This window comes from Carcharodon carcharias, chromosome 11, assembly GCF_017639515.1.
Source record: "Carcharodon carcharias isolate sCarCar2 chromosome 11, sCarCar2.pri, whole genome shotgun sequence".
In the NCBI taxonomy this organism is placed as follows: Eukaryota; Metazoa; Chordata; class Chondrichthyes; order Lamniformes; family Lamnidae; genus Carcharodon; species Carcharodon carcharias.
Window position 1 is genome coordinate 33,233,093 of NC_054477.1, and position 24,967 is coordinate 33,258,059.

At 44.1% G+C, this 24,967-nt stretch overlaps 1 protein-coding gene across 1 annotated transcript in view; it reads right to left on the minus strand.

The window, feature by feature from the left end:
* Positions 1 to 24,967, minus strand: part of LOC121284482 (anosmin-1) — a 187,154-nt gene that overhangs the window by 7,094 nt on the left and 155,093 nt on the right. The window contains exons 9-11 of the mRNA XM_041200001.1: positions 24,475 to 24,624; positions 17,009 to 17,103; positions 15,780 to 15,951 (exon numbers count right to left, since the gene is read on the minus strand). Of these exons, the coding sequence (XP_041055935.1) occupies positions 15,780 to 15,951; positions 17,009 to 17,103; positions 24,475 to 24,624 (417 nt within the window). The remainder of the gene's footprint in view (positions 1 to 15,779; positions 15,952 to 17,008; positions 17,104 to 24,474; positions 24,625 to 24,967) is intronic.

The following is a 24,967-nucleotide window of genomic DNA, read 5'->3' on the forward strand; positions in this document are numbered from 1 at the left end:
CACCATTCTAATGCCCACCAGGGTGCTGGTATCTGCGCTGGTGCCTGCTTCAGAAAGTGGGTGTGACACAGGTGAAAATGACACCCGGTGGTCCTCCAGTGTCAGGGGTGGCCCCTCAGGGTCTGCAAATTGGACGCCTGCTGGCGAACCTAAAAGGGAGAAGAAGCACGTCATTAGTTAAACTCATCACACTGTCACCGCGCATGCCAGGCACCCTGGTGAGACAATCACGGTGCCATCGTCTTTCAATGATCAATGGGGACTCTACGTTCGAGGTTCCCATCAATTAAGAGACTACACTAGAATGGTTGCATGATCTGAAAGTCTCACCTTTGTGCACTGCACTCATACTTCTGTCTGGCACACCCACCTCTCTATCCCCGGTTGCATTGGGACCATGCTGGCTCTCCCACTCCAGCATGTCCTGCTTGAACCAGGAGAGCAGCAGCAGGTTGGGTTGGCCTCTGCCCGTCCACGACCTCTCGGTTTGGCTATCGCTCATCTTCTCCTGAAAGGACAGAGGAGCATTGATTAGTCCACTCTCTATCTGCAGCGCCATTGCAGCCTGGCCAACCCCAGCTGAGGAAAACCTCGCAGGGCACATCCAAGTCATGGCCCTCGGGCTGCAAGGCACTCAGTCCAAGCAGCCTGGGCTCACCCCCTTGGCCAGCTCTGGCATCACTGACAACTGGCACTCAGACTCTAACACCCCTGAGGCACGAAGGGATGGCCACACCTTAACAATTCTGCACACTGACCCATGCCAACACAGTACTCACCCTTCCTGAGCACAGCAGGTCATTGAAGCGTTTCCAGCACTGAACCCATGTGCGCCACACCGCTTCATGGATGCTCATCAGGGCTGCCACCTCCTCTCATGCCCTCTTGGTGAGTCGCGGTGGCCTCCTCCTCCCATTTCTGGGGACAAGGGTGTCCCTCCTGGCAGCCACCTCCTCCAGGAGGACAGCGAGGCACGCACCATGGGGCTGAGTGCCCACCCAACCTACACTCCCGCCTGGCATTTGCAGCTGCACTTGACTCCATCGTTACAATGGCAGATAGACGTTCTTCTCTGGCAGCCTTTCTGGGGCTGCCTGGGCCGTTTTTAAACAGGTCGCCATTCGACCCAGCGGCCGACGGGCCCCCACCCCCGCTCGGCCCTTCCCGATCAGTGTGGGGTCGAAGTTCACGCTGGGTGGGCCTTAATTGGCTCTCAGCATGAAACCGCGGTCAGGGCCCGATTGTAGGCAGCGGTAGGTTTCGCAGTCATTACTCAGCTGGGCGTTGCGTCCAATTCTGGGACAACATCTTCTCAAGGTCTCTGAGAATGTGCAGAGCAGATTTAACAGAATGTTACCGAGATGAGTGACTTCAGTTATACGGAGAGAGTACAGAAGGTGGGATTGTTCTGCTTGGGACAGTGAAGGTTAAGGGAGATTTAATAGAGCAAACTGTCACAACATTATTGACAGGTCTGTTATTCAGTTACTTCCATTGTGACGACTAAGATACTCTTTCAAATTATTGGCAAAGTATATCGAGATGTTGTTGCAGGAATCAGAAATACACAGGCCTGAATTTTTCGTTCATCAGGCGCACATGTTTGGTGGGCCCAGAAACAGACAGGAAATGGGCAACAATCGGCCACCGACCACGATTTCACGCTGGCTGACCAATTAATGGCCCGGCAGCGTGAAAGGCGAGCTGAGAAATGCTCAGCGCTGCCGGGGTGGGAGGGCGGGAAGAGTGCGGGCGCCGATCTAACTGAGGGTGCAGGTGAGCGCTTCTAGTGAGCTCCCCGAAGGTGAACAGCGGCCACAGGAAGCTGCAGGCCTCCACAGAATAAAGGAAACGGCAAAAATGCTGCAAAACATGTCCGTCCAGCACAATCAAGCACCCGAAAGCATACCTCGTAAATAATGGTCCCCAGATATCTCTTTTTATTTTACTTTCCCACGGAGATTTCACCCCACTCTGGATCGAGGTTTGAGCAAAAATGGGAATGCCGCCTGGGGGAAACGGCCAGTACGCCAGCCGGAAATGTGGACGGGTCACGTCACATCGCTGTTAATTGCATCGTTAATGGGCTTAATTGCCCGCTTGTCGGTGGGCATACTTCCAACTGCACGATGATGTCAGGACACTTGCCCAACATCATGTCGGACTACTTCACATCCACTCGGGTCGGGCGTGTGCCCACCCGCCCGCCTGCCAGCGGGATGTAAAACTCTGGCCATAGAGAAAGGTCCAATGAACCAAGTGCATAATCTGCCATAAATGAGTCACAAGGAGGTCCTGGGTAATCAGGTCCGCGTGGAGAATTTTCTGTATTCATACTGTGTCCACTGGCAGATTTTTAAACAAAGTTTTTGACATTTCAAATTCCTGTTTATATTTTGCTTGAAAATTGCTCCTGAAAGAGCAGATTCCGGATGACACCCTCAGACATGCGTCATTGTGTTACTGGGCCTTAATTAGACTTTATGTTATAAATGCGCCATCACCATATCCCAGGTAAACTTGTCATCGTATCCAATATAATATCTGAAAAATGGTGTAGGACAATTCTCCCAACAGGAAAAATTATAAACGTTGGGAAGAAATGCTAATCATCAATCTTACTCTTTTCGTAAGAAAGCTTCATTAGTGAAGATCAAACTTACTTTGTAGTTTTTATTTGTTTTTTCCATTTTAAGCAATGTTAAAAATTGTTCTCCCACTCTCATGACCACGTCATGTCATGTGCAATTCCCTTGGCTGAAATGTAAGCAGGTGACCAGTTCCCAGTTGGCTGCCCATGTAAATTTTGAACTGTTCTCCAAGACGTTTTTTTAAAAATTCGTTCATGGGATGTGGGTGTCGCTGGCTAGGCCAGCATTTATTTATTTATTGCCCATTTCTAATTGCCATTGTTCAGAGGGCATTTAAGAGTCAACCACATTGCTTTGGGTCTGCAAGTGCTTCGACCCCAGAGAGTTATGGCCGCTCAGTTGTACGGTTGCTAAATTTGCCGATGACACAAAGATGGGTAGGAAAGTAAGTTGTGAAGAGGACATAAGGAGTCTGCAAAGCGATATAGACAGGTTAGGTCAGTGGGCAGAAATTTGGCAAATGGAGTGCAATGTGGGAAAATGTGAACTTATCCACTTGGGCAGGGACAATAGAAAAGCAGCATATTGGGCCTGAACATCCTCGGAGTGGCAGTCAGTGTTGCATTGCCACTCCATGCCCAGTTTCTTACCTGGTTTATTTCCCAGCCTCTCAGGTGTCGGGCCTCGAAGGCAGAGGGTGCAGGTGAGAGCTGGTCCTGCCCAGGGTGGGCATTGGTTTGGGGGGTGGGGAGAGGGGGGGAGCTGGCGGGCGGGGGCAGGAGTCCCATGTGGGTGCGGGGAATCCCATGAGGGGGTATTCAGGGGATGGCGGGAGACCCCTGGGGGTGGGTTAGTCCCATGGAGTGGAGGATAGCCAGGGAGTGCCTGAGGGTCAGGGGGTTCAAGAGTACCATGGGGAGTGTAGTCAGGTGGTGGGGGGAGACTCCTGGGGGGTTGGGGTGGGTGGGTCCCATGATGGGGGGTAGTCATGGGAGGGATTGGGGGGTGTCGGGGGCAGTCCCGTGGGGGGGGAGGTGGCGGGGGGGGGGGTCAGTCTGGGTGTGTAAAATAGTTACCTAGAAATTAGAAGTGATTTTAATCCTTCTAACTTTTACTGGGTAACTATTGGTGTAACCCGGTCTGAACCGTCCTAAGCTTGTGATTTAAATCGCATTTTCGAATGGTTCCCTGTGTAGGGCAGTTGCTCAGGGGATGTTTGCACTTCTGGGCAATTGCCATCAACCCCTTACCTGGGAACTTCCAAAGGGGATCCCCCAGCACATCTATAGGGTACCCCCCCACCCCCATCCGACATTGGGTAGCTCAGAAGTTATGGCCCATTATTTAAATGGAGAGAGATTACAGAGGTACAGAGGGATTTGGGTGTCCTGGTACATGAAACACAAAGATTGGTGTGCAGGTACAGCAAGTGGTTAGGAAAGCAAATGGAATGCTGTCATTTATTGCAAGGGGAATGGAATATAAAAGTGGGGATGCTTTGCTACAACTGTGTAGGGCATTGGTGTTTAGGGTTTAGAAGATTGAGAAGCGATCTTACTGAAACATATAAGATCCTGAGGGGACTTGACAGGGTGGATGCTGAAAGGATGTTGCTCCTTGTGGGAGAGACGAGAACTAGAGGACACAATTTTAAAAAAGGGGTTGCCAATTTAAGATGGACATGAGGAGAACTCATTTCTCCCAGAGGGTCAGGAATTTTGGAACTTTCTTCTCCAGAGAGCAGTTGAGGCGGGGTCATTGAATATTTTTAAGGCAGAGGTAGATAAATTCTTGACTAATATGGGTTATCGGGGGTAGGCGGAATGTGGAGTTGAGGTTACAACCAGATCTTATTAAATGGCAGAGCAGGCTCGAATGGGCCAAGTGGCCTACTCCTGTTCCTAATTTGTATGTTCGTATGTTCAAAACCGAGGTCAATGGATTTTTGGATGCTAAATGATTTAAGGGATGTGGGGATAGAGCGGGAACATAAGAAATAGGAGCAGGACATGGCCATTTGGTTCTTCGAGCCTGCTCCAACATTCACTAAGATCATGACTGACCTTCTGCCTCAACTCCAGCTTCCCACATTATCCCCATACCCCTTAATGGCTTTGTATCCTAAAATCTATTGATCTCTGTCTTGAATATGCTTAACAACTAAAACACTCACAGTTCTCTAAGGTAGAGAATTCTAAAGATTCACAATCTTCTTGATAAAGAAATTTCTCCTCCTCTCAGTCACAAATGGTCGAGCCCTTATTCTGAGACAGTGACCTGCTTGCTCTAGACTTCCCAGCCAGGGGAGCATCCTTGCAGCATCCACTCTGTCAAGCCCCTTAAGAATTTTATACGTTTCAATCAGATCAGTTCTCATTCCTTTAAATTCTCGGCAACATAGGGGAGAACTTTGCCCTTGGTGGGTGGGCTCGGCTGGGGTGGGCAGGGGTGGTTGGGAAGCTGACCACCGCCCGCGATCGGCACCGGACCGTGACTTCATGCTGGTGGGCCAATGAAGGCCCGCCCAGCGTGAAACACGAGCGGCAGTGCTCAGCATTGCTTGTGTGGGCGGTGGAGGGGAGGCAATGCGAGTGGGCCGAGCACGACCTTCACCCATGTGCGCGGGCGAGCGCTTCATCATCTCCCTGAGGCACAGAGCTGCCCCAGGGAGATGAAGCATTGTTCAAAAAAGAAAATAAAGAAAATGAAAATGTAATGAAACATGTCCCCTCATGTGACATGAGCAGGAACATGTTATTAATTCGATTGTAAAACTTTTAGTTTATTTTTATTTGCTTTTGGAAACCTCATCCCACCCGTGGGTGAGGTTTCCAAAAAAGATGCAGGCCGCTTGGCCTTTCTGCCTGCCCGCCAACCGTTAGGTTGGATAGGCCACAAAAATTTTTAGGTTCATTGATTATTTAATGGCCTTAACAGGCCTTTTAATTGTCGGCGGGCGTGCTGCCAACTCCAGCGTGTGCCTGCCGACCGAACTATCACGCGACTGCGCTGTGACGCTGGCACGCTCAGTCAATGTCAACAAGCATTGTTTCTTGCTTGGGTGGGTTGGGCACCCGCCCACTGAGCAAAAATTTCTGTCCATAGGCTTAGTCTACACAATCTCTCTCCATAGGACAATCCCTTCATCCCAAGAGTTAGTCCAGTGACACTTCCCTCTAAACAAAGTATATCCTTCTTTAGGTAAGCTGACCAAAACTGTACACAATCTGCCAGCTGTGGTCTCACACCTATTGTAGTGAGACTTCTTCATACTGATGCTTCAATCCCTTTTATTTACTTTCCTAATTGCTTGCTGTACTTACTTGTCAGCTTTCTGTGATTTGTGTATAAGGACACCCAGTTTCCTGTGAATACCAACATTTCCCAGTCTCTCGCCATTTAAAAAAAAATTCTGCCTTTTTATATATTTCCTTTAAAATTGGATAACTTCACATTTCCCCCATTATATCCCATCTGTCATGTTCTTGTCTGCTCACTTAACCTGCCTCAGACATGCCAACTCTCACAGTGAAGTTATGAGAGGCGCGTTTCTTATTAAAATTAAACATCCCCTCTGAGAGGGTTCTACGATTTTTCACAGGCTGCTACATCCTTGGGGAACATGTTTTCTAACTGCACAAATTTGAAGAATTGCTTGCAGGTAAGAGACTTCATAGAGGATATTTATTTAACTTCTGGAGGCAGCACTTTAAATTGAAAAGCATTTCCCAGCATTTATTGTTCCGCTGCTGGTCAGGGAGCAGGGTCAGGACCAGGTTGCTGACTCTCTGTAACCAAGGGCAGGATTTTCGGGTCGTTGAGTGGGCACGGCAGGCTGGGCCTGCGATCAGCCTCCGACCACATTTCATGCCGACTGGCCAATTGGCAGCCAGCCAGCGTCAAAGACGCGCTGAGAAGCTCAGCGCTGCTGATGTGGGGGCAGGAGGAGGGCGAGTGCAAAAGTCTGCGTATGCGTGGGGGAGCGCTGCACTGAAAGCTCCCTGAAGGCACAGAGCTGAAGAATTTTAAGATCAAAAATAAAGGTTTTGAAAATCTGAAAAAAATGTCCCCACATAGGACTCACTCACATGAACAGAAACATCATAAAAATGATGTCAAATCATTTTTTAAATTAATGCTGGAAACCTCATCCCGCCTGTGGGTGAGGTTTCCTCCAAAATGCAAAGACTGCCCGGCCGATTTGCCCACCTGCCAACCGTAAGGTTGGACAGGCAGCAAAAAATCGCTGCTAGTTAATACTTGAATGGCCTTGGAACAGGCCTCTTAATTATCGGCCAGCGTGCTGCCGATTCTTGTGCGTGCTCGCCGACCGAAATGTCGTGTGAGTGCACAATGACATCGGGACACTCGCCTGACATCAACGCACGCTATTTCACACTTGGGCGTGTCAGGCACTCACCCACACGCCAAGCGGAAAATCCTGCCCCAAGTTGCCAATTAGCAGACTAGGCCCGGAATCTGAAGGACAATTTCACATGAGTTGGCACTTGTTCATAATTTACATTAAAACTTTATTAAAATGTTTAAAACCCTACATGAAACCTCATCCCGCCACTGGATGAGGTTTCATGTTTTTTCTAGTTGCTGCTGGGGCTTCTGGCCTGCCCGCCAACGTTAAGGTTGGACGAGCAGGTCCTTCAATTGCTTAATGGATGCTGTCAATGGCCTCAAGTGGCCATTGACAGGTCAGCGGGCCCACAGCTGATTTTGCTGCGCCCCCGCCTTCCTGAAAATTTAAATGGGGCGGGGGCGTCATCCCGCATCATTTTACGCGTCGGCGAGTGGGCCCCACATCCTGCTCGCCAACGGCAAAATTCTGCCCATGATTCTTGTACCAAATGTCTTGAGAATTTGTCTGCTGATTTATAAGACTGTCGGGTTGGCAATGGTGAATGATACAGACTGTAAATAGCTGAGGCCCAAGCACAGATCTTTGTGGTACACCACTAGAATGTGATCCATTTATTACTATTCTGTTTTCTCTCTGTTAGCTCAATCCATGCCTAATATAACCCCCAAATCCATGAGCCCTAATTTTCTGTAATAATTTGCTCTTTCCCCATATACAATTTTTTCTCCTTCAAATATTTATCTTATTCCCTTTCGAAGGGTATTACTGAATTATCTACCACCCTATCAGGATCTGCATTCCAACTGCTTCCACTTGTTGAGTAAAAAGCATTTTCCTTAAATGTATTTCCATCCATTGTTTTATCTCTACCTTTTAGCCTATTTCGATTCCTTCACCCCACCCCACCCCTACTAGGGCTATCTGTACCTTGCTTGTCCTGCTTTCTATCCTTAATTAGCACATTCCTTAGATAATATCACCACCTTCAACATCTCTTTGTCCTTTTGTCAATGACATCTTTTGGCTATCTCCACCTATCTCTGGCCCTCTATCCAGCTCCACCTGACCCACCCCACCACCCCCCACCCCCCCCCCCCCCCCCCCCCCCCCCCCACCCCCCCTTAAACCAGCTTATATAACACCTCTCTTCTATTTTTACTTAGTTCTGTTGAAGAGTCATACGGACTCGAAACGTTAACTGTGCTCCTCTCCGCAGATGCTGCCAGACCTGCTGAGTTTTTCCAGGTATTTTTATTTTTATTTTTGTTTAGGATTTTCCTTATGTTGTCTCTGAATCTTTTGCCAATCATCTTAAATCTCTTTATCAACTCTTTAGCCATTAGAAACAGTTTCTCTTTATTTGCTTTATCTAAATTCTTAATGATTTTAAATCTATTAAATCTCAGGGCCTTCTCTTTTTCTTGTACATTCATGGGGATGTGGGCACAACTGGCATTTGTTGCCCACCTCCGCCCTCAGAGCAGTTGAGACTAAACCACATTGTTGTGCTTCTGGAGTCATAGGTAGCTAAGATAATGGTGTTAAATCATTTTTGGGACATCTGTTACTGAGGTCAGGTAAAGACAGCAGATTTCCTTCCCTAAAGGACAACTTTGAAGCTGATGGGCTTTTTTATGACAACCAATGATCATTTTGGGGTTACTATTACTGAGATTAGCATTAAATTCCAGATTTTATTTTAATTGGACTTAAATTCCACCAGCTGCCATGATTTAAGCCTGGGCCTCTGAAGTATTAGTCTAGTAACATTACCACTGTACTACCTCTGCTATTAGAAGTTGAGGTAGGAGAACAACCATAATCCCACTGAATGGTGGAGCAGGCTCAAAGGGCCATTTGATCTCGCCTTTCCCTGTTTCTTATGTTCCTACATTCTTACGAGTGTCCTGGAACGACTGTCTGTCTATTGTTTATACTTGCTGCTCTGAGTTATTACCCAGTCTTGGCATCCCTCTGATGACATGTCTAAGATGGCAGAACTGCGCTCCATGATCCCAGCAGTCTTGTTAAAGTTCAAACTCAAAATCTTAACTTGCTGCATTTTAACGAACAGCAGCCAACTAAAATGAGCTATGGCTTCCTGTGGAGCCACAACACTTAGGAGGCTAAATTGGACAAGGAAGGTATCTTAGTGCCCCTCCTGTTGATTGCAATGCTGGCAAAATGCTAACTTCGTATTGTCTGCTCATTTGAACTCTGTATCCAGCTGGTGCTAACCTTGCCTGGCTGCATCAGCAGGTTGCCAACATCATGAGTGGACACCACTTAAGGTTAGTGTGCACTGCTGAAAGCTACCCTGCATCTCTTAGAGGAGAGGTGCACTGTGGCTGAAGCAAATGCTGTGAGTCACAGTTGAAGGGAATCTGATCTGGGAAAGAATGAGGATGGCACAACAGGGGAAAGCGCGGGCTTCAAAAGCTTTTCAGACTGGAGGTCTTGGTGGAGGAGGTGGAAAAGAGAAGGGATGGAGTGGGTGGTGGGGGGTGGGGGTGGAAGGAGGCCATTCCAGACATATAGTCAAACGGTTGTTGGAGCAGTTAGAGGTGGGGGTCAAGGCCAGGAGTCAAACCCTGAGGACCTGAATGCAACGTCAGAAGAAGTTCAATGACTCACATGAGTGCTCAAGGTCAGTGAATGTATCTTCAAATGCCATATCCACCAACTGTACCACTAACCTCAGCCACTGCTCAAATCACCATACCCCTGTCACTCACCTACCAATAATTTCTATTATTCGGGACTCATACCTGACACTCAATGCTTCAACTCACTTTCACATGCATAGCATTACTGCAAGCCTCATTCCCACATTTCAGCTTGTACTCAGTCAGCTCTTAACAACCTCAATTGTCACTTCAGCCAAGCAGATTGTGCAACCCTCACCAATACATTTCCCCTCTCTCTTGCAGTAATGGTTAACTGGGGAAAGCAGGAGCCAAAAAGTTGGGACAGATATGGCTGCACATCCTAAACCCGAAGGAGATGGTATTGGCTATTTTTGGGATGCCCATTGCTGAGGCCGAGGCCAGCAGTGGGACTAAAACCATTGAAGATGACAGTATTTTCATACCTGATCCTTTTTCTCATATCCCACTTATCTGTCACCCCAACCTCTCAGGTCCATTAATGATGTTAATTACTTTCTCAATGGCCTCAATAAGCTGCTGACAGGTTAGCGGACGCACAGCTGACTCGGCTGTGCCCGCACCGACCTGAAAATGCAATTGACATCGGGAGTTCCACCCAACGTGGGCAAGCAACATGTCGGCGAGCAGGCCCCGCCCCCGTTCGCCAACAGGAAAATTCTTGCCATAACTTCGAGAATAGATTAGAGGTGGAGCTTCACCTGATGAGACACTGGGCACTGTAGCTGGGGTGGGGAAAAGAATAGAGCAGGTACCAGTTTGCCTGAGGGCGAGGATGCACATGAGTTCTTATGTGATACATGCTACAGTTGGCATGTGGCACCTGCAAAGTGGTGTGCCTGCAGTCAATGGCACTGTGCAAAGCAGAAATCCTCAAAAAACTGCCTGTTCCACCTATTTATCCATGGCAAGAAAGAATTAAATGTAGTTAGTTCTCTTTGAGTAGGGAGCTCACTCATGTCCCTGAGGCTAAGTGCTGCCTCAGGGAGATCAGTGTCAAATTTAAAAATGTTAACAATAGAAGAAGAAGACTCCCCTGACATGTCCCCTCATGTGACACTGCCACATGAGTTGGAACATGTCCATCACTTTCATTAACACTTTTATTAAAAAGTTAAAAACATACATGAAACCTCATCCCGCCCGTGGATGAGGTTTCATGCTTTTTCCAATGCCTGCCAGGGCTCCTGGCCTGCCCGCCAACCTTAAGGTCCATTAAGTATTTTAATTACTTTGTCAATGGCCCCAATTGGCCGCTGACAGGTCGGCGGGTGCACAGCTGATTCTATTGTGCCCCCGCCCACCTGAAAATTGGAATGAGGCGAGGTGACGTCGGAAATCCTGGCCATAGAGTGTATTCAAGATAGTTTCCTAGAACAAGATGTTGTGGATCCAATCAGGGATCAGGCTATTTTGGATCTGGTAATGTAATGAGGCAGGTTTAATAAACTGCCTCAGAGTAAAAGATCTCCTAGGAAACAGTGACCATAACATGGTAGAATTTAGCATTCAGTTTGAGAGTGAGAAGCGTAGTTTGGAAACAACTGTGCCAAACTTAAATAAGGGTAATTACAAAGGAATGAGGGCAGAGTTGGCTGGAGTGGACTGCGAAAGGGGTTGAGCAGAAAAGACAGTTGATGAACAATGGTAGATGTTTAAGAAAATAGTTCATGACTCACAATAAAGATATGTCCCGGTGAGTTGAAGGATTGTAGGAAGGGGATAAACCAACCATGGTTAACCAAGGAAGTTAAGGACAGTATCAAAGTGCAAGAAAAAACATATAATGTGGTAAAAATTTGTGTTAAGTCTGAGGATTGGGAAAATTTTAAAAACCAACAGAAGATGACCAAAAAAAAAGAGGGAGAAAATAAACTTTGAGGGTAAACTAGCAAGTAATATAAAAACGAACAGTAAGAACTTCTTTAAATATATAAAAAGGAAGAGAGAGGCCAAAGTCAATATAGGCCTCTTAGAGAATGAAGCTGGGGAAATAATAATGGGGAACCAGGAAAAGGCAGAGGAGTTGAATAAATATTTTGTATCAGTCCTCATGGTAGAAGATACTAACAGCATACCAAAAATACTAAGTAATCATGGGGCAAAAGTGGGGGAGGAAATAAATACAATAACTATCACTAGAGAAAAAGTACTAGGGAAACTAATGGGGCTAAAGGCCGATAAGTCCCCTGGACCTGATGGGTTGCATCTTAGGGTATTAAAGGAAATAGCTGCAGAGATAGTGGATGCACTGGTAGTAATCTTCTAATAATCCTTAGGTTCTGGAGAAGTCCCAGAGGATTGGAAAACTGACAATGTAACACTCTTATTCAAAAAGGGAGGGAGACAAAAAACAGGTAACTATAGGCCAGTTAGCTTAACATCTGTCATTGGGAAAATGTTGGAGTCTATTATAAAGAATGTAATAGCAGAGCATTTAGAAATACGTAATCTAATCAAGCAGAGTCAGCAGGGCTTCATGAAGGGGAAATCACTTCTGACAAATTTATTAGAATTCTTTGAGAAGCTAACAAGCAAGATACATAAAGGGGAACCAGTAGATGTAATATATTTGGAATTCCAAAAGGTGTTCAATAAGGTACCACACATAAGGTTACTTAATAAGATAAAAGCCCATGTGGTTGGGGTTAGTATATTAGCATGGATAGAGGGCTGGCTAACTAATAGAAGACAGAGAGTTGGGATACAGGGGGGGGGTGGGGCATTTTCAGAATGGCAACCTGTAACTAGTAGAGTGCCAAAGGGATCAGTGCTGGGGCCACAATTATTTACAATATATATTAATGACTTGGTTAAGGGAAATGAATGTACTATCAACAAGTTGTGAATGACACAAAAATAGGTGGGAAGGCAAGTGGTGAGAATGAGACAAAGAGTCTACAAAGGGTTATAGACAGGTTAAGTGAGTGGGCAAAAACGTGGCAGATGGAATATAATGTGGGAAAATGTGAGGTTATGCATTTTGGCAGGAAGAATAGAGGAGCTGTATATTATTTAAATGGAGAAAGACTGCAGAAAGCAGCAGCACAGAGATTTGGGGTCTTCGTGCATAAATCCCAAAAAGCTAGCATACAAGTTCAGCAAGTAATAGGTAAAGCAAATGGAATGTTGGCCTTTATTTCAAAGAGAATGGAGTATAAAAATAGGAAAGTCTTGCTAAAACTATACAAGGCACTTGTTAAATCACACCTAGAATACTGTAAACAGTTTTGGTCCCCTTATCTAAGGAAAGATATACTGGCATTGGAGGCATCCCAGAGAAGGTTCACTAGGTTGATCCCAGCGATGGAGGGATTTTCTCATAAGGAGAAGTTGAGTAGGTTGGGCCTGTACACATTGGAGTTTAGAAGAATGAGAGGTGACCTTATTGAAACATATAAGATTCTTAGGGGGCTTGACAGGGTAGATGCTGAGAGGTTGTTTCCCCTTGTGGGAGAGCCTAGGACCAGAGGGCATAATCTCAGAGTAAGGGGTTGCCCATTTAAAACAGAGATGAGGAGGAATTCCTTCTCTGAGTCTGCAGTGAATCTGTGGAATTCTTTAATGCAGAGGGCTGTAGAGGCTGAGTCATGAAGTATATGCAAGGCTGAGATAGACAGATTTTCAATCAGTAAGGGAATCAAGGATTATGGGGAAAAGGTAGGAAGGTAGAGTTGAGGATTATCAGATCTGCAATGATCTCACTGAATGCAGAAGCAGACTCGATGTGCCAAGTGGTCTACTTCTGCTCCTACATGTTATGGTCTTATAGTAAACTGATGGGGTACTAATTGGCTGGTTTAGATTTGTCCTGCTTTCTGCATACTGGACATACCTGGGCAATTTTCCACATAGCTGGGAAGATGCCAGTGTTGTAGCTGTCCTGGAACAGCTTGGCTCGGGGCGCAGCAAGTTCTGGAGCACAAGTCTTCAGTACTATTGCCGAAATATTGTCAGGGCCCGTAGCCTTTGCAATATACAGTGCCTTCAGCTATTTCTTGATGTCATGTGGAGTGAATCAAATTGGCTTAAGGCTGGCATCGGTGATGCTGGGGACCTCCAGAGGAGGCTGAGATGGATCATCCATTCAGCCCTTCTGGCTGAAGATTGCTGTGACTACTTTAGCCTTATCTTTTGCACTGCTGTGCTGGGCTCCTCCATTGTTGAGGATGGGGATATTTGTGGACCCTCCTCCTCCAATGGGTTTAGTTGCCCACTGACATTCACGACTGGATCTGGCAGGATTGCAGAGCTTAGATCTGATCCATTGGTTGTGGAATCACTTAGCACTGTCAATCGCTTGCTGCTTATACTCTTTTGCATGCAAGTAGTCCTGTGTTGTAGCTTCACCAGGTTGACAACTCATTTTTAGGTATGCCTGGTGCTGCTCCTGGCATGCCCTCCTGGACTCTTCATTGAACCAACTGATTGGCTTGATGGTAGTGGTAGAGTGGGGGATATGCCAGGCCATGAGATTACAAATTGTGGTTGAGTCCAATTCTGCTGCTGCTGATGGTCCACAGCGCCTCATGGATGCCCAGTCTTGAGTTGCTAGATCTGTTCGAAGTATATCCCACTTAGCATGGTGGTAGTGCCACACAACACGATGGAGGGTATCCTCAATGTGAAGACGGGGCTTTGTCTCCACAAGGGCTGTGTAGGTGGTCACCTCTACCGATACTGTCACGGACAAATGCATCTAGTGCAGGCAGGTTGCTCAAGATGGGGTCAAGCATGTTTTTCTCTCTTGCTGGTTCCCTCACCACCTGCTGCAGACCAAGTCCAGCTGCTATGTCCTTTAGGACTAGGCCAGCTCGGTCTGTAATGGTGTTACCAAGCCACTCTTGGTGATGGACATTGAAGTCCCCCACCCAGAGTACATTCTGCACCCTTGCCACCTTCAGTGTTTCCTCCAAGTGCTGTTCAACATGGAGGGGCACTGATTAATCAGCTGAGGGAGGGTGGTAGGTAGTAATCAGCAGAAGGTTTCCTTGCCCATGACCTGATGCCATGAGACTTCATGGGGTCTAGTGTTGATGCTGAAGACTCCCAGGTAACTCCCTCGTGATTGTAAATGATAGTGGAGTCTGGGACATTATCTGTAAGGCATAATTCTGTGAGGAAGACTATGTCAAGCTGTTGCTTGACTAGTCTATGAGACAGCTCTCCCAATTTTGGCATTAGCCCCCAGATGTTAGTAAGGAGGACTTTGCAGGGTCGACAGGGCTGGGTTTGCCGTTTCTGGTGCCTCCATCAATGCCAGGTAGCCCAGCCAGGTTTCATTCCTAATAGATTTTGTAGTGATTTGATACAGCTGACTGGCTTGCTAGACCTCTCCAAAGGGCATTTGCTGTGGGTCTGGAGTCACATGTAGGCCAGACCAGGTAAGGATGACAGATTTCCTTCCCTAAAGGGCATTAATGAACCAGATGGGTTTTACGACAATCATTTCTTGGTCATCATTAGACTTTTAATTGCAGATTTATTAATTGAATTTAAATTCCACAATCTGCTAAGGTGGGATTTGAACCCAGGTCCCCAGCGCATTACCCCGGGGCTCTGGAGTACAAGTCCAGTGACAATATCATTTATGCCACCCGCCTCCCCCGCCAATCTTGCTAAATGTAATGGCATTTATGACATGTGTCATTTTTCCTTAAGTTGGATCTCTCATATAATTTTAACCATTTTGACACTATTGCATACACCAACTAGATTTTGCTTGGTTTGAGAAACAGCATTTCCAATTTGCTATGTTCCAGCTGTATTTCACCCCCAATGCACCTCATTAAACCACTGGATATAAATTTCAAGAATGGATCAAACTTCTCACGAAACCTAGAATGACGGGAGACTCTAGTTCAGCAATCTGGGATTCACTTACTCTAACTAGGAATGGCCCCATTATCTGAGAATCTAATCAATCTAATCCACATTCACTTGCCCCAGTTGAGAAATACTGAGAAGGAGTGACAAGGAGCTCAGGAACTCGAATCCAAAACATTTTGATGGACAGTCAAGTTTCACACTGCATCAACTGTTGAGCTGGCCTATATTTACTTGTCATACTTCTTTGTTTTTCAAACACAAACACAAATAAATCAAAAAGTTCAGTGGAAGCATATCATTCAGTCTTGTAGCTATACTTACTCCCCTCGCCAGGACAGCTGTTGTGCTTGTGACCTTTGCCTCGAGGAGACGAGCATGATGGAGTTGTGAAGATCACAGCCTCTGCTTTTCCATGACCCTTGGCCATTATTGCTTGGACTGTAACTTTATATTTGCAAGAGAATAATAGTCCTGGGAGAATTATGTAATTTTCCTGTGCAGAAGATAAAATAATATTCTACTTACTGGGTTGCTCTTGGAGTTACTGTTCTGGGATGGATGGTAATTAAATCATGAAGCATATGAATATTTTAATGACTTTTTCAAATGATTAGATACATCAGTAAAGAAAAAGAAATCTGGTTTTATTCTTTTATGTTTATAACTGCAAACAAATATTAGGTGACCCGTTTAATATGTTCCATTTTTTCATCAGGAATTCTTTGACTCAAATGTTCCCTATTTTTTGTTTGCACATCACTTATGCACCTGTACAATGAGAGTTGAGGAAAAAGAAGTCCACTTCTAAGGAACTGTCATGCTTCTGCTGTTGTGCTCTATTACCAAGCTTAAAATGATTCAGAATAACAAAGTTAGGCACCCTTCCTCCACCGCCCCTTCACCTTTACACCATGAATGGCCAACAAAACATCACAATTGAAGCCAATCAGTGCCAGGCAGACTGGGACCTATAGCAACTTGAATGGGAAAGCAGCACCGCTGGGCTGCTGCAGTATAATTAAAATGTCAAAATAATAAATGCTCTAAAGGCAACAGGATATATTCAGCAAACACAGCAGTCTCAGGATCCCTTGGTCGCTTAGTGATGACCTGATGGGGGGTGCTCAACAATACATACCAAGCACAGATTTCAGCTGAAGTGCCAGTACAGGCAACGCAATCAATCTGTGCCTCAGGCTGGGCTGGGTAAGAAAATCCACTACAACTCTGATTCCTGATTACTGTCCAATGATTCCTGCTGGAATGCATTTGTGTTAGTGTTGGATGACAACAGAATTGGGCTCAGCTGTGGTGCCTTCCAAATTCAAATTTGATGTTTTCTATCTAACTTCACATATAACAAATGACCTCATGGAATAGCTTTCCTGAGGACTCTAGGTGCCTGTTAAGCCATACAACAGCAAGAGTCAATGCTTTTAGGAGTGAAAGAGGGAAAATTGAGGGGAGGACAAATAAAAAAAGTCCAACTTTTGCGATTGAAGTTAATGCCACAGAAGATCAATTAACAAAAGGAAGAAAGCTGAACTTACATGGGAGATGGCTTTTCTAGAAATCTTGGTCTCATTGTGTGTGCAGGACTCCGGCATCCACTGGACAAGGTATCGCTCCGCAATGTCACCTGGATCTAGGAACAATGCAACTTGCATGTTATCATCCAGCAGGTGCTCTTAACTGAATTCACAAGCAAATTAGAAGCTGTTGCCAGCCATATGTTAATCAGATATGACAGAAAATTTCAATGAAATATTTGGTCTGAAGAAAGATGAAGCCAAATATTCTTAATCATTTTTGAATATGGGAACATTGACAATAATTGTAAACAGATCTATTATTCTCCTTCAAGATGAATTTCTATTAAATCTTTTATGGGAGTCAATGTTATCCTTGAGGTCTCTATGGGAAATATAAGTTCGAAACTTCATGTTTTGCATTATTCAATAAGAATTCTTGACAGATTTAAATCAATGGAAATGAGCAATTAAGGTTAGCAATTAATATTTAGGCTGCTTCTCCAGGGCTTGATGAATTCAAGACGAACGCTTCCACTGCTTTCCTCTGACCATTCTGAACTGCATTAAAGTCACAGATGGCTTATGATGCAACCCCACATTAGCCAAAATAATACATTTCCAGGGAAATGTCTTGTTATTAGCTCAACAAGACCTGATGGGCTTGTAGAGTTACATTTCGGAAAATACAATGAAAATGAAGCATACAATGGGCCAACTGTTTCCCAGCTGTACATTTGGCTATCCTACAAAAAAATGCTGGCAGTGGTTGTTTAACATTGGAACTTCAAGTAAAATGCTATGAGCACAAAGTGCAGCTAAAGCCAATACGCCCACCCAAAAACATTATATAAACATTTTTCAGTTAGGATTTCCTATTCCCCTGTCCCAACTGACTGAGTAGATATGTTGTGCAGTAGTCACAGATTTTGAAAGCTTCTGAATGAATCTGTAGTCTAGCAGTCAAGTTGTGTGTACACATGGCTTTAAGTCTCTCTGGGGTAGAGTTCTTACTGGTGATTTTCATCCAGAGGGAGTGGAAATTTGAGTGTAGAGGAGAACAGATTCCTCAGTTAAGACAGCCTCAAGCTGAAGAACATCAAGATCCCTCAAGCATTATAAATAAATCATCTCTACCTGATTTCACAAATCACTGACCTCATTTTTAATGCTAATCCTATCAACAATAATTACAAAACGCTAACTTGCATGAATCAATTTTTCAGCATTTGATTGCACATCAAAAGCTTGTTTGTAGTTTTAGGATCAAAGCAATTCTTTGTTAAGAGCAGGTCCCTGTTGGCAGTGGCCGTTGTGTGCAATCTGGAAGCTTCACGAAATAAAAGAGGGCTGACAAATAAATAGAAGGTAATGTTGATCGGACACCACTGCAAATGGGGCTTACTGAGAAGTCAAGCGTAACTGACAGCTTGCTTCAATTGCACAAATAGTCAACATGAGACTTCTGGGTATTACAGGGGCAGGCACCTGGGAGATTTCCAGATCATGAGTACCATTCTACTGGCAAGGACAAAAGGTCCTAACTCTGCCAATCATGAAATTGGACACAGACAATGAGTTATGAAAACTATTGTGATAAATTTTACAAATTAGCACTTTCAGCGCAGACCTGTGCACAACTGAAGTGCCCTTCGGCGCAGAGATCAGATTCATCATCAGTTCAAGTTAATAAGAGATAAATAAAACATAATTTTAATGGGTAAAAATGTATGGCGTGCAATCTATTCCATATCCCAATTACTATTATGATCTCCTGTCGAACAAAGTTCAATGACAGAGCATGAATCTGTAAAATCTATCCTGTTGCATTGACTAAACATCAAATCCTTTGGTACTGTACTCAGAATGCATCAGATCTAGACCTTTTAAACATGAGTTAAACATCACAAATCTCAGCACTGTATTATATACCTTCTGGAAGGCTCTAAACCATCAATTCATTCAACTGTCACTAACATGAGAAATGTCTCTAAATAATGGATGAATACTGGAAACTGTTCACAGAATCCTATTGACAAACTAACAGGCATTTATTGTTGTTTAATGAGCTCTAAAAAGTCTTTCAGAACAGATTCAAAATCCTACGAAGGTAAAATCCTGCCCTTAGTGTAACAAAACTGTGTGTTGACCACTATAATTGTGGGGAAGATTGAACACTCTTCTTGTACAAGCTGCCCAGTTACTGCAGAGGCAGGATGTCTGGATAATTACATACCTGACTTCTGTTATGACAGGTGGCCAATTATGAGTCCTATGTGAATATAACTGTTTATTGCATACATGTGACACTCGTGATTGTAATTTCCAGTGTTCAGTCACAATTACAATAGGCAACTGGCACACTAGGTGATCAGAAATGTAGCTAAGTATGAGACTGACAAGTGTATATAATCAGATATTGGGTGTATTTAAATGGGTCAGTCTAGCAGAATGGTAAGAAACTCTCAGATGGTATTGTTTAAAGTCCTGCAACCTAGGTTTCGCTTATCCTTCAAGACCAACATCAAATCCAAAACATTAGCATTTCATGTGAGTCTTTGAAATTTTCCACCGTTTTAAGCCTTCTAATGCAAGTGCAACAAAGGGCAGTATTTTGGAGGCTGCTGGGGGAGGGAACTGAGGTGGGCAGGCACATTTGCCAGCACCATTCCATCCCTGGGCCATTTTTGGGATGGCCAGGTCAGAGGATGGAACATCTACCTGCCCTCACCCGGATGGGTAGCCAATTGAGCCAAATAAGAGGCACATTAAGACCTTTCTCCCACACCAAATAGAAGTTTCCAGTCATTAGGTAAGTTTCATACAGCAAATGGAACATGGTCAGCTCAACAAGACAACCACCTAATAAGGGGGAGGGTTGCGCTTTGTTTCATCCTGCTAGGAACCCCACCTGCCACGACCAGCATGGCTGTCAGACCACAGCTGCGGCTGCTGGTCGTCCAGTGGAGAAGCTGTGGCCTTTCATAAATTAAATTCTTTCACGTGGTCTTCAGAAGGCACCTCCATTGTGGAGGTGTGGAAGGTGGAGCTGACAATATGTCATCGCTGAATGTCCTTCTTTAAGTGCCTAATCTCAAGAATCTACTCTCAAAAGAGCCATCCCTCCATTTCCTCCAATGAGTGATTTTGTTCCCTGAGTTCATTGTCAGTAACAGTATAGCTATGTGGCTGAATGAGAGACTAAGCTAGCCGGGCTAGCAAAGAGTTGATAATGCCTTCTTGGATGCAAAGAGGATAATCTTGATTAGTTGGAAATTTGTGAAAAATATAGACAAAGGGTATTATTCTCTGCATCTGTAAACCTGCAGTAACAGGCACCTTTAATATTTTTCTGCTAACATCATGCTGCTCTGCTCTCAAAAATCAGCAATCCATGAAGCTTACAAGAAACTGATAAATGCCACAATGACTGTTAATAAATACATGCACACACCTGTTTCTTTGAAGGAAATGGTGAATTTATTCTTTGACATGAGAATCAAAGCACTTAAGAAAAAGTCTTGAAAGCTGTCTGCATTTTTCAGACAAAATGGTAAGATGAATACAAAGTGCTGACCATTTGAAAACATTGTTGCGGGAACAGAAAAAAGATGATTTATTTTTAGCCTCTAACCATACCTTGCTGTTCAGATTATGGCTAAAGAATGCCTTCGTGGGTTTTAAGGTCATTTGAGCTCTTTATAGCCTTTCCACTATCCATTAATCTCTATAGAGGTGGACAAGGGGATACTATAACTTTTACTAATAGACATGTTGATGAAGTAATAGCAGTTGTTAAGGTATGTAGCATACCAAACTCACAATACAGTAAGTACAGGGACAATTCTAACTTATGCTTCCATTTGGGAAGGTACCGTGCAAATTTCATTTTTTCCTCCAGCTATTCTTCACTATCTGTGACTAAACATCTCAACTAAGACATAACTGAGGAACCAAGAAAATACTGTCTTTCCAGGATTCAATGAGAACTTAACATACATGCCAAGCTATTCACAACCACTTGTTCATGTGCACTGCCCCTCTGAATACCATGCCAATATTACATAATTTAACTTCTGGATCTATGTAGCCAAGATTTTCATCCAAACAGCTCCCAGTTCACCACTGTCACTGGAAAATTGATCACAAGAATATAGGGAGGTTTCCTGAGTCTTAAAATACTCTATGATCTCAATGAAGCCAAAACCTGTCCTAAACATTTACCATGAAAAAGTGTACAACAATCTGATTATTCCACAGATCTTCAGGCGAACAACACAAAAAACCTCCTAAACAGTTCTAGTTCCTTGGTGATATTCAGGTTTACTAGAATCCCTGTTCTATGTTTATTCCAAAGACGAGGTAGAGCAATTGCCCTTGACATAAAAGCAGCCTTTAATCAAGTAGTTCTCAAAGAGCCCTTGCAAAATTGAAGTCAATGGGAATCAGGGGAAAACTCTCCACTGGTTGGGGTCATAACCAGCACAAAGGAAGATTGTTGGAACCAAACATCTCAGCCTCAGGACATCACTGCAGGAGTTCCTCCAGGCAGTGTTCAGCTGTTTTATGAATTGCCTTCCCTCCATCATAAGATCTGAAGTAGAGTTTTTAGCTGATGTTTGCAGTCTCTGTAGTAACTTGTCAATAATGGAGCAGTCCAGGCCCACTTGCAGCAGGTCCTGAACAACATTCAGGCTTGGGATGATAATTGGCAAGTAACATTTGCAACACGCAAGTGCCAGGCAATGATCATCTCCATCAAGAGAGAAACTAATCATCTTCCCTTGACATTCAACAGCATTACCATTGTAGAATTCCACCACCATCTACATCCTGACCAGCAACTTAACTGGGCTAGCCACAAAACTACTGTGATCATAAAAACAGGTTAGAGGCAGGGAACTAAATGGAGAGTGACAGCTCCTGACTCCACAAAGCCACTATCAACAAGACACAAATCAGGAGCATGTTGGAATACTGCCCACTTGTCTGAATGAGTGGAACTCCAACATCATGCAAGTAGCTCGACACCATCCAGGACAAAGCAGCCCACTTGTTTGGCATCTCATCCGCCATCTTAAGCATTTATTCACTCCACCAATGATGCACAGTGGCAGAAGTGGGTGCCATCTACAAGATGCGCAGCATCGACTTGCCAAGGCTCCATCAACAGCACCTTCCAAACCTGCGACCACTGCCTCCTAGAAGAACAAGGACAGCAGACGCATAGAAACACCACCACCTGCAAGTTCCCTTCCAAGCCACACACCATCCTTCCTTCACTGTCTCTGGGTCAAAATCCTGGGGCTACATTTCTAAAAGCACTGCACTGCAGCAGCTCAAGAAGGCTGCTCACTGCCAGGTTTTCAAGGGCAATTAGGGATGGACAAAAAACACTGACCTTACCAGCGACGCCCACAACTTATGAATTAATTTTTAAGAAAGCATGACCAATGCCATTCTTCCAAAACTCCTGCCTGGAGCAGCTTTTATAAACTGAATTTGAGTACTGTCTGTGCCTGCTGTCTGCTAAGCTATACCATGTCCAACACACTTCCTGACATTAAACTCATTAAGGCCTTACATCTGCCTGGGACACTCCACTAGTTCTTTTGGAGCTCAATCCGCATAGGTTTTTCCTCCAGTCTGTTGGAATGGAAGCCTGTGAAGTACAGTGCTCCTTCCATACCATAGGGATGCCCTCCTGCTTTGTCGGAGAGCATCAGACTTTTCTGTCATTATCACTAGTCCAGGGGAACCCTTTTGTTTGTGTTTAGCAATAGGCAAGTCAGTAGCAAGATCATTTTGGATTAGTTGGTACTGATCTATTTTTAATGACAGTGTAAGGACTGTGCAATCTCCTTCAATGGAATCTTGGAACTGCATTCCCAATATCCCTGTGCATTGTTGGTGATTCAGAGGAAATTGAAGCATCCGGGATACATGGGCAATATTAATAGGTAACACAAGTCATACCAGTTTCTTAAAAAGCACAAAGAAATCACTGAATAGTAAATGAAGGAGCCATTGTGCCTCTGGCAGCTCCTTGGTAGAGCAATCCAAAATTAATCACACTGCCCTGCTCTTTCTCCCCATTATCTTCTATTCCAAATATTTATCCATTTTTCATTAAAACATTCAAGGGTCTTTGCCTCAGGAGCAGAATGGCCTTTAGTGACTGTCACTCAGATTCTGCAATGTTCCAACAATGCCTAGGGATCTCTAAAACATTTTACTAAGTCACCAACAAAACATACATTTATTTTTGTAAAGTGGATATTACGTACATACAAAGGAACAAATTAAAAGTTGCAATCTAATCTTGGGAGTTCAAATGATGTTTATGAATGACTTCAGCATCAGACTTGGTTATGATATTACAATAATGCCAATAATATTTATTGCTCCTAGACAAACCATTTTTATTTTGAACAACTGCTCTTTAAACACACACATCAACACCGTCAGCTTAGAAAGGCATTATCCCAGCCAAGTGTTCAAACAATAGGTATTTTAGCTTCCTTTCTTAATTATTGCTTCACTTCTAGTAAGTTACCGCCACACCTATGATTTCAGAATTAGCACACAAGAGAAAATAATACTCAGGCATTACAACAATTAGGGTATTGAGTAAGCGTTTTTTTTACAATTCATGAAACACTTCCAATGATAGCATCAAATGTTCTCTGGGAAGGGATTCCATGGGCTAGGCATCAAATGAAGCTCCTTGTAATTAGCTGAAAAACACACTAGCTTCAAAACAACATGACTTACTAAACCAGTACTACTCATCTTTTCCCAAGGCAACCATCACCAAGTGACGCTCTATATAGGCAATTGACCTAAACCACTTTGTCTTTCCACCTCTCTGTTTTTAAGATGCTCCTTGAAGTCTTCTTCCTGAACCATGTTTGAATCATCCACTCTAATATCTCCTTCGGGGACTCAATGTCAAATTTTGTTTACAATGCCCCTGTGAAGCAACTTGGGACATTTAACCATGTTACCTTGTTGTCATTTTGGTGCTAAGCCCTGGAAAGAGGTTGTGCAAACTCATCTCATGCAAGACCTTTATATGTAGGAGAAAAGGAAATAAGTTTTCATCCTATCGTTCTGATTGGATTCAAACCCAGCTCTTAGAGGTGAGGATGTGCTGGCCCAGTGTGCCAACTAAATGGGCCAAATAAACAGTACGACTGCAATTCAAAAAAGGGTAAGTATAAAAAAGGAGTAAAAGACAAGAAGCCAAGGTTTTATGGAAAATAAATCACTATCATAAGAGCATCCACCTTTACCTATCACAAATTATACTGCCAGATATCCAAAATTAATATCCAAGTTCCATCACTACTTTTAATTGCTTTCTTAATATTTCTCCTCTATGAATGATAAATCTTACAGTTTCATTCTGACACTGAGCAAAAGGTGAGATTGAACACCTAGAGTTACTTAAGGTATGAAGATATGGATCTTTGAGTAATACATACCTTCCATTTTCTTCCAGTAAACTTTAACCTGAAGCTGATTGTCCTGATAGAAAGGGGCTCTGACATCAATGAGACGCATTGTTCTTTTCCCATGAGCTGATGGGAGGGTATTGACAACACCATGTCTGGATTTTGTTGCTGAAGATGATCCTTTGAAGAAATAATGCCAGTGTTAAACCAACTGCTGCAAAATAACACATCACGTCTGGAGCAGCTGATGGATTACACCATCCAAATGCAAGCTCTGTTCATTATTTTAGACAAGTTAAGATGTTCCTAAATCCGCTGCAGAAGGGGATTTCTGAAAAATGGCACCCTGGTTCCTACTCATTGTTGCTAGTAATAAATCATTTGCATTACAACATTTTTGCCAACAGGCCAAACTCTGGCAGCAGCTGATTAAAGCAAACAAAACCATGTCTCCGAAGCACCAACAACCATCTCAAATGTTTTTTTGTTTCTTTCAGCACCTCCTGAGGCAGCACAATTTATT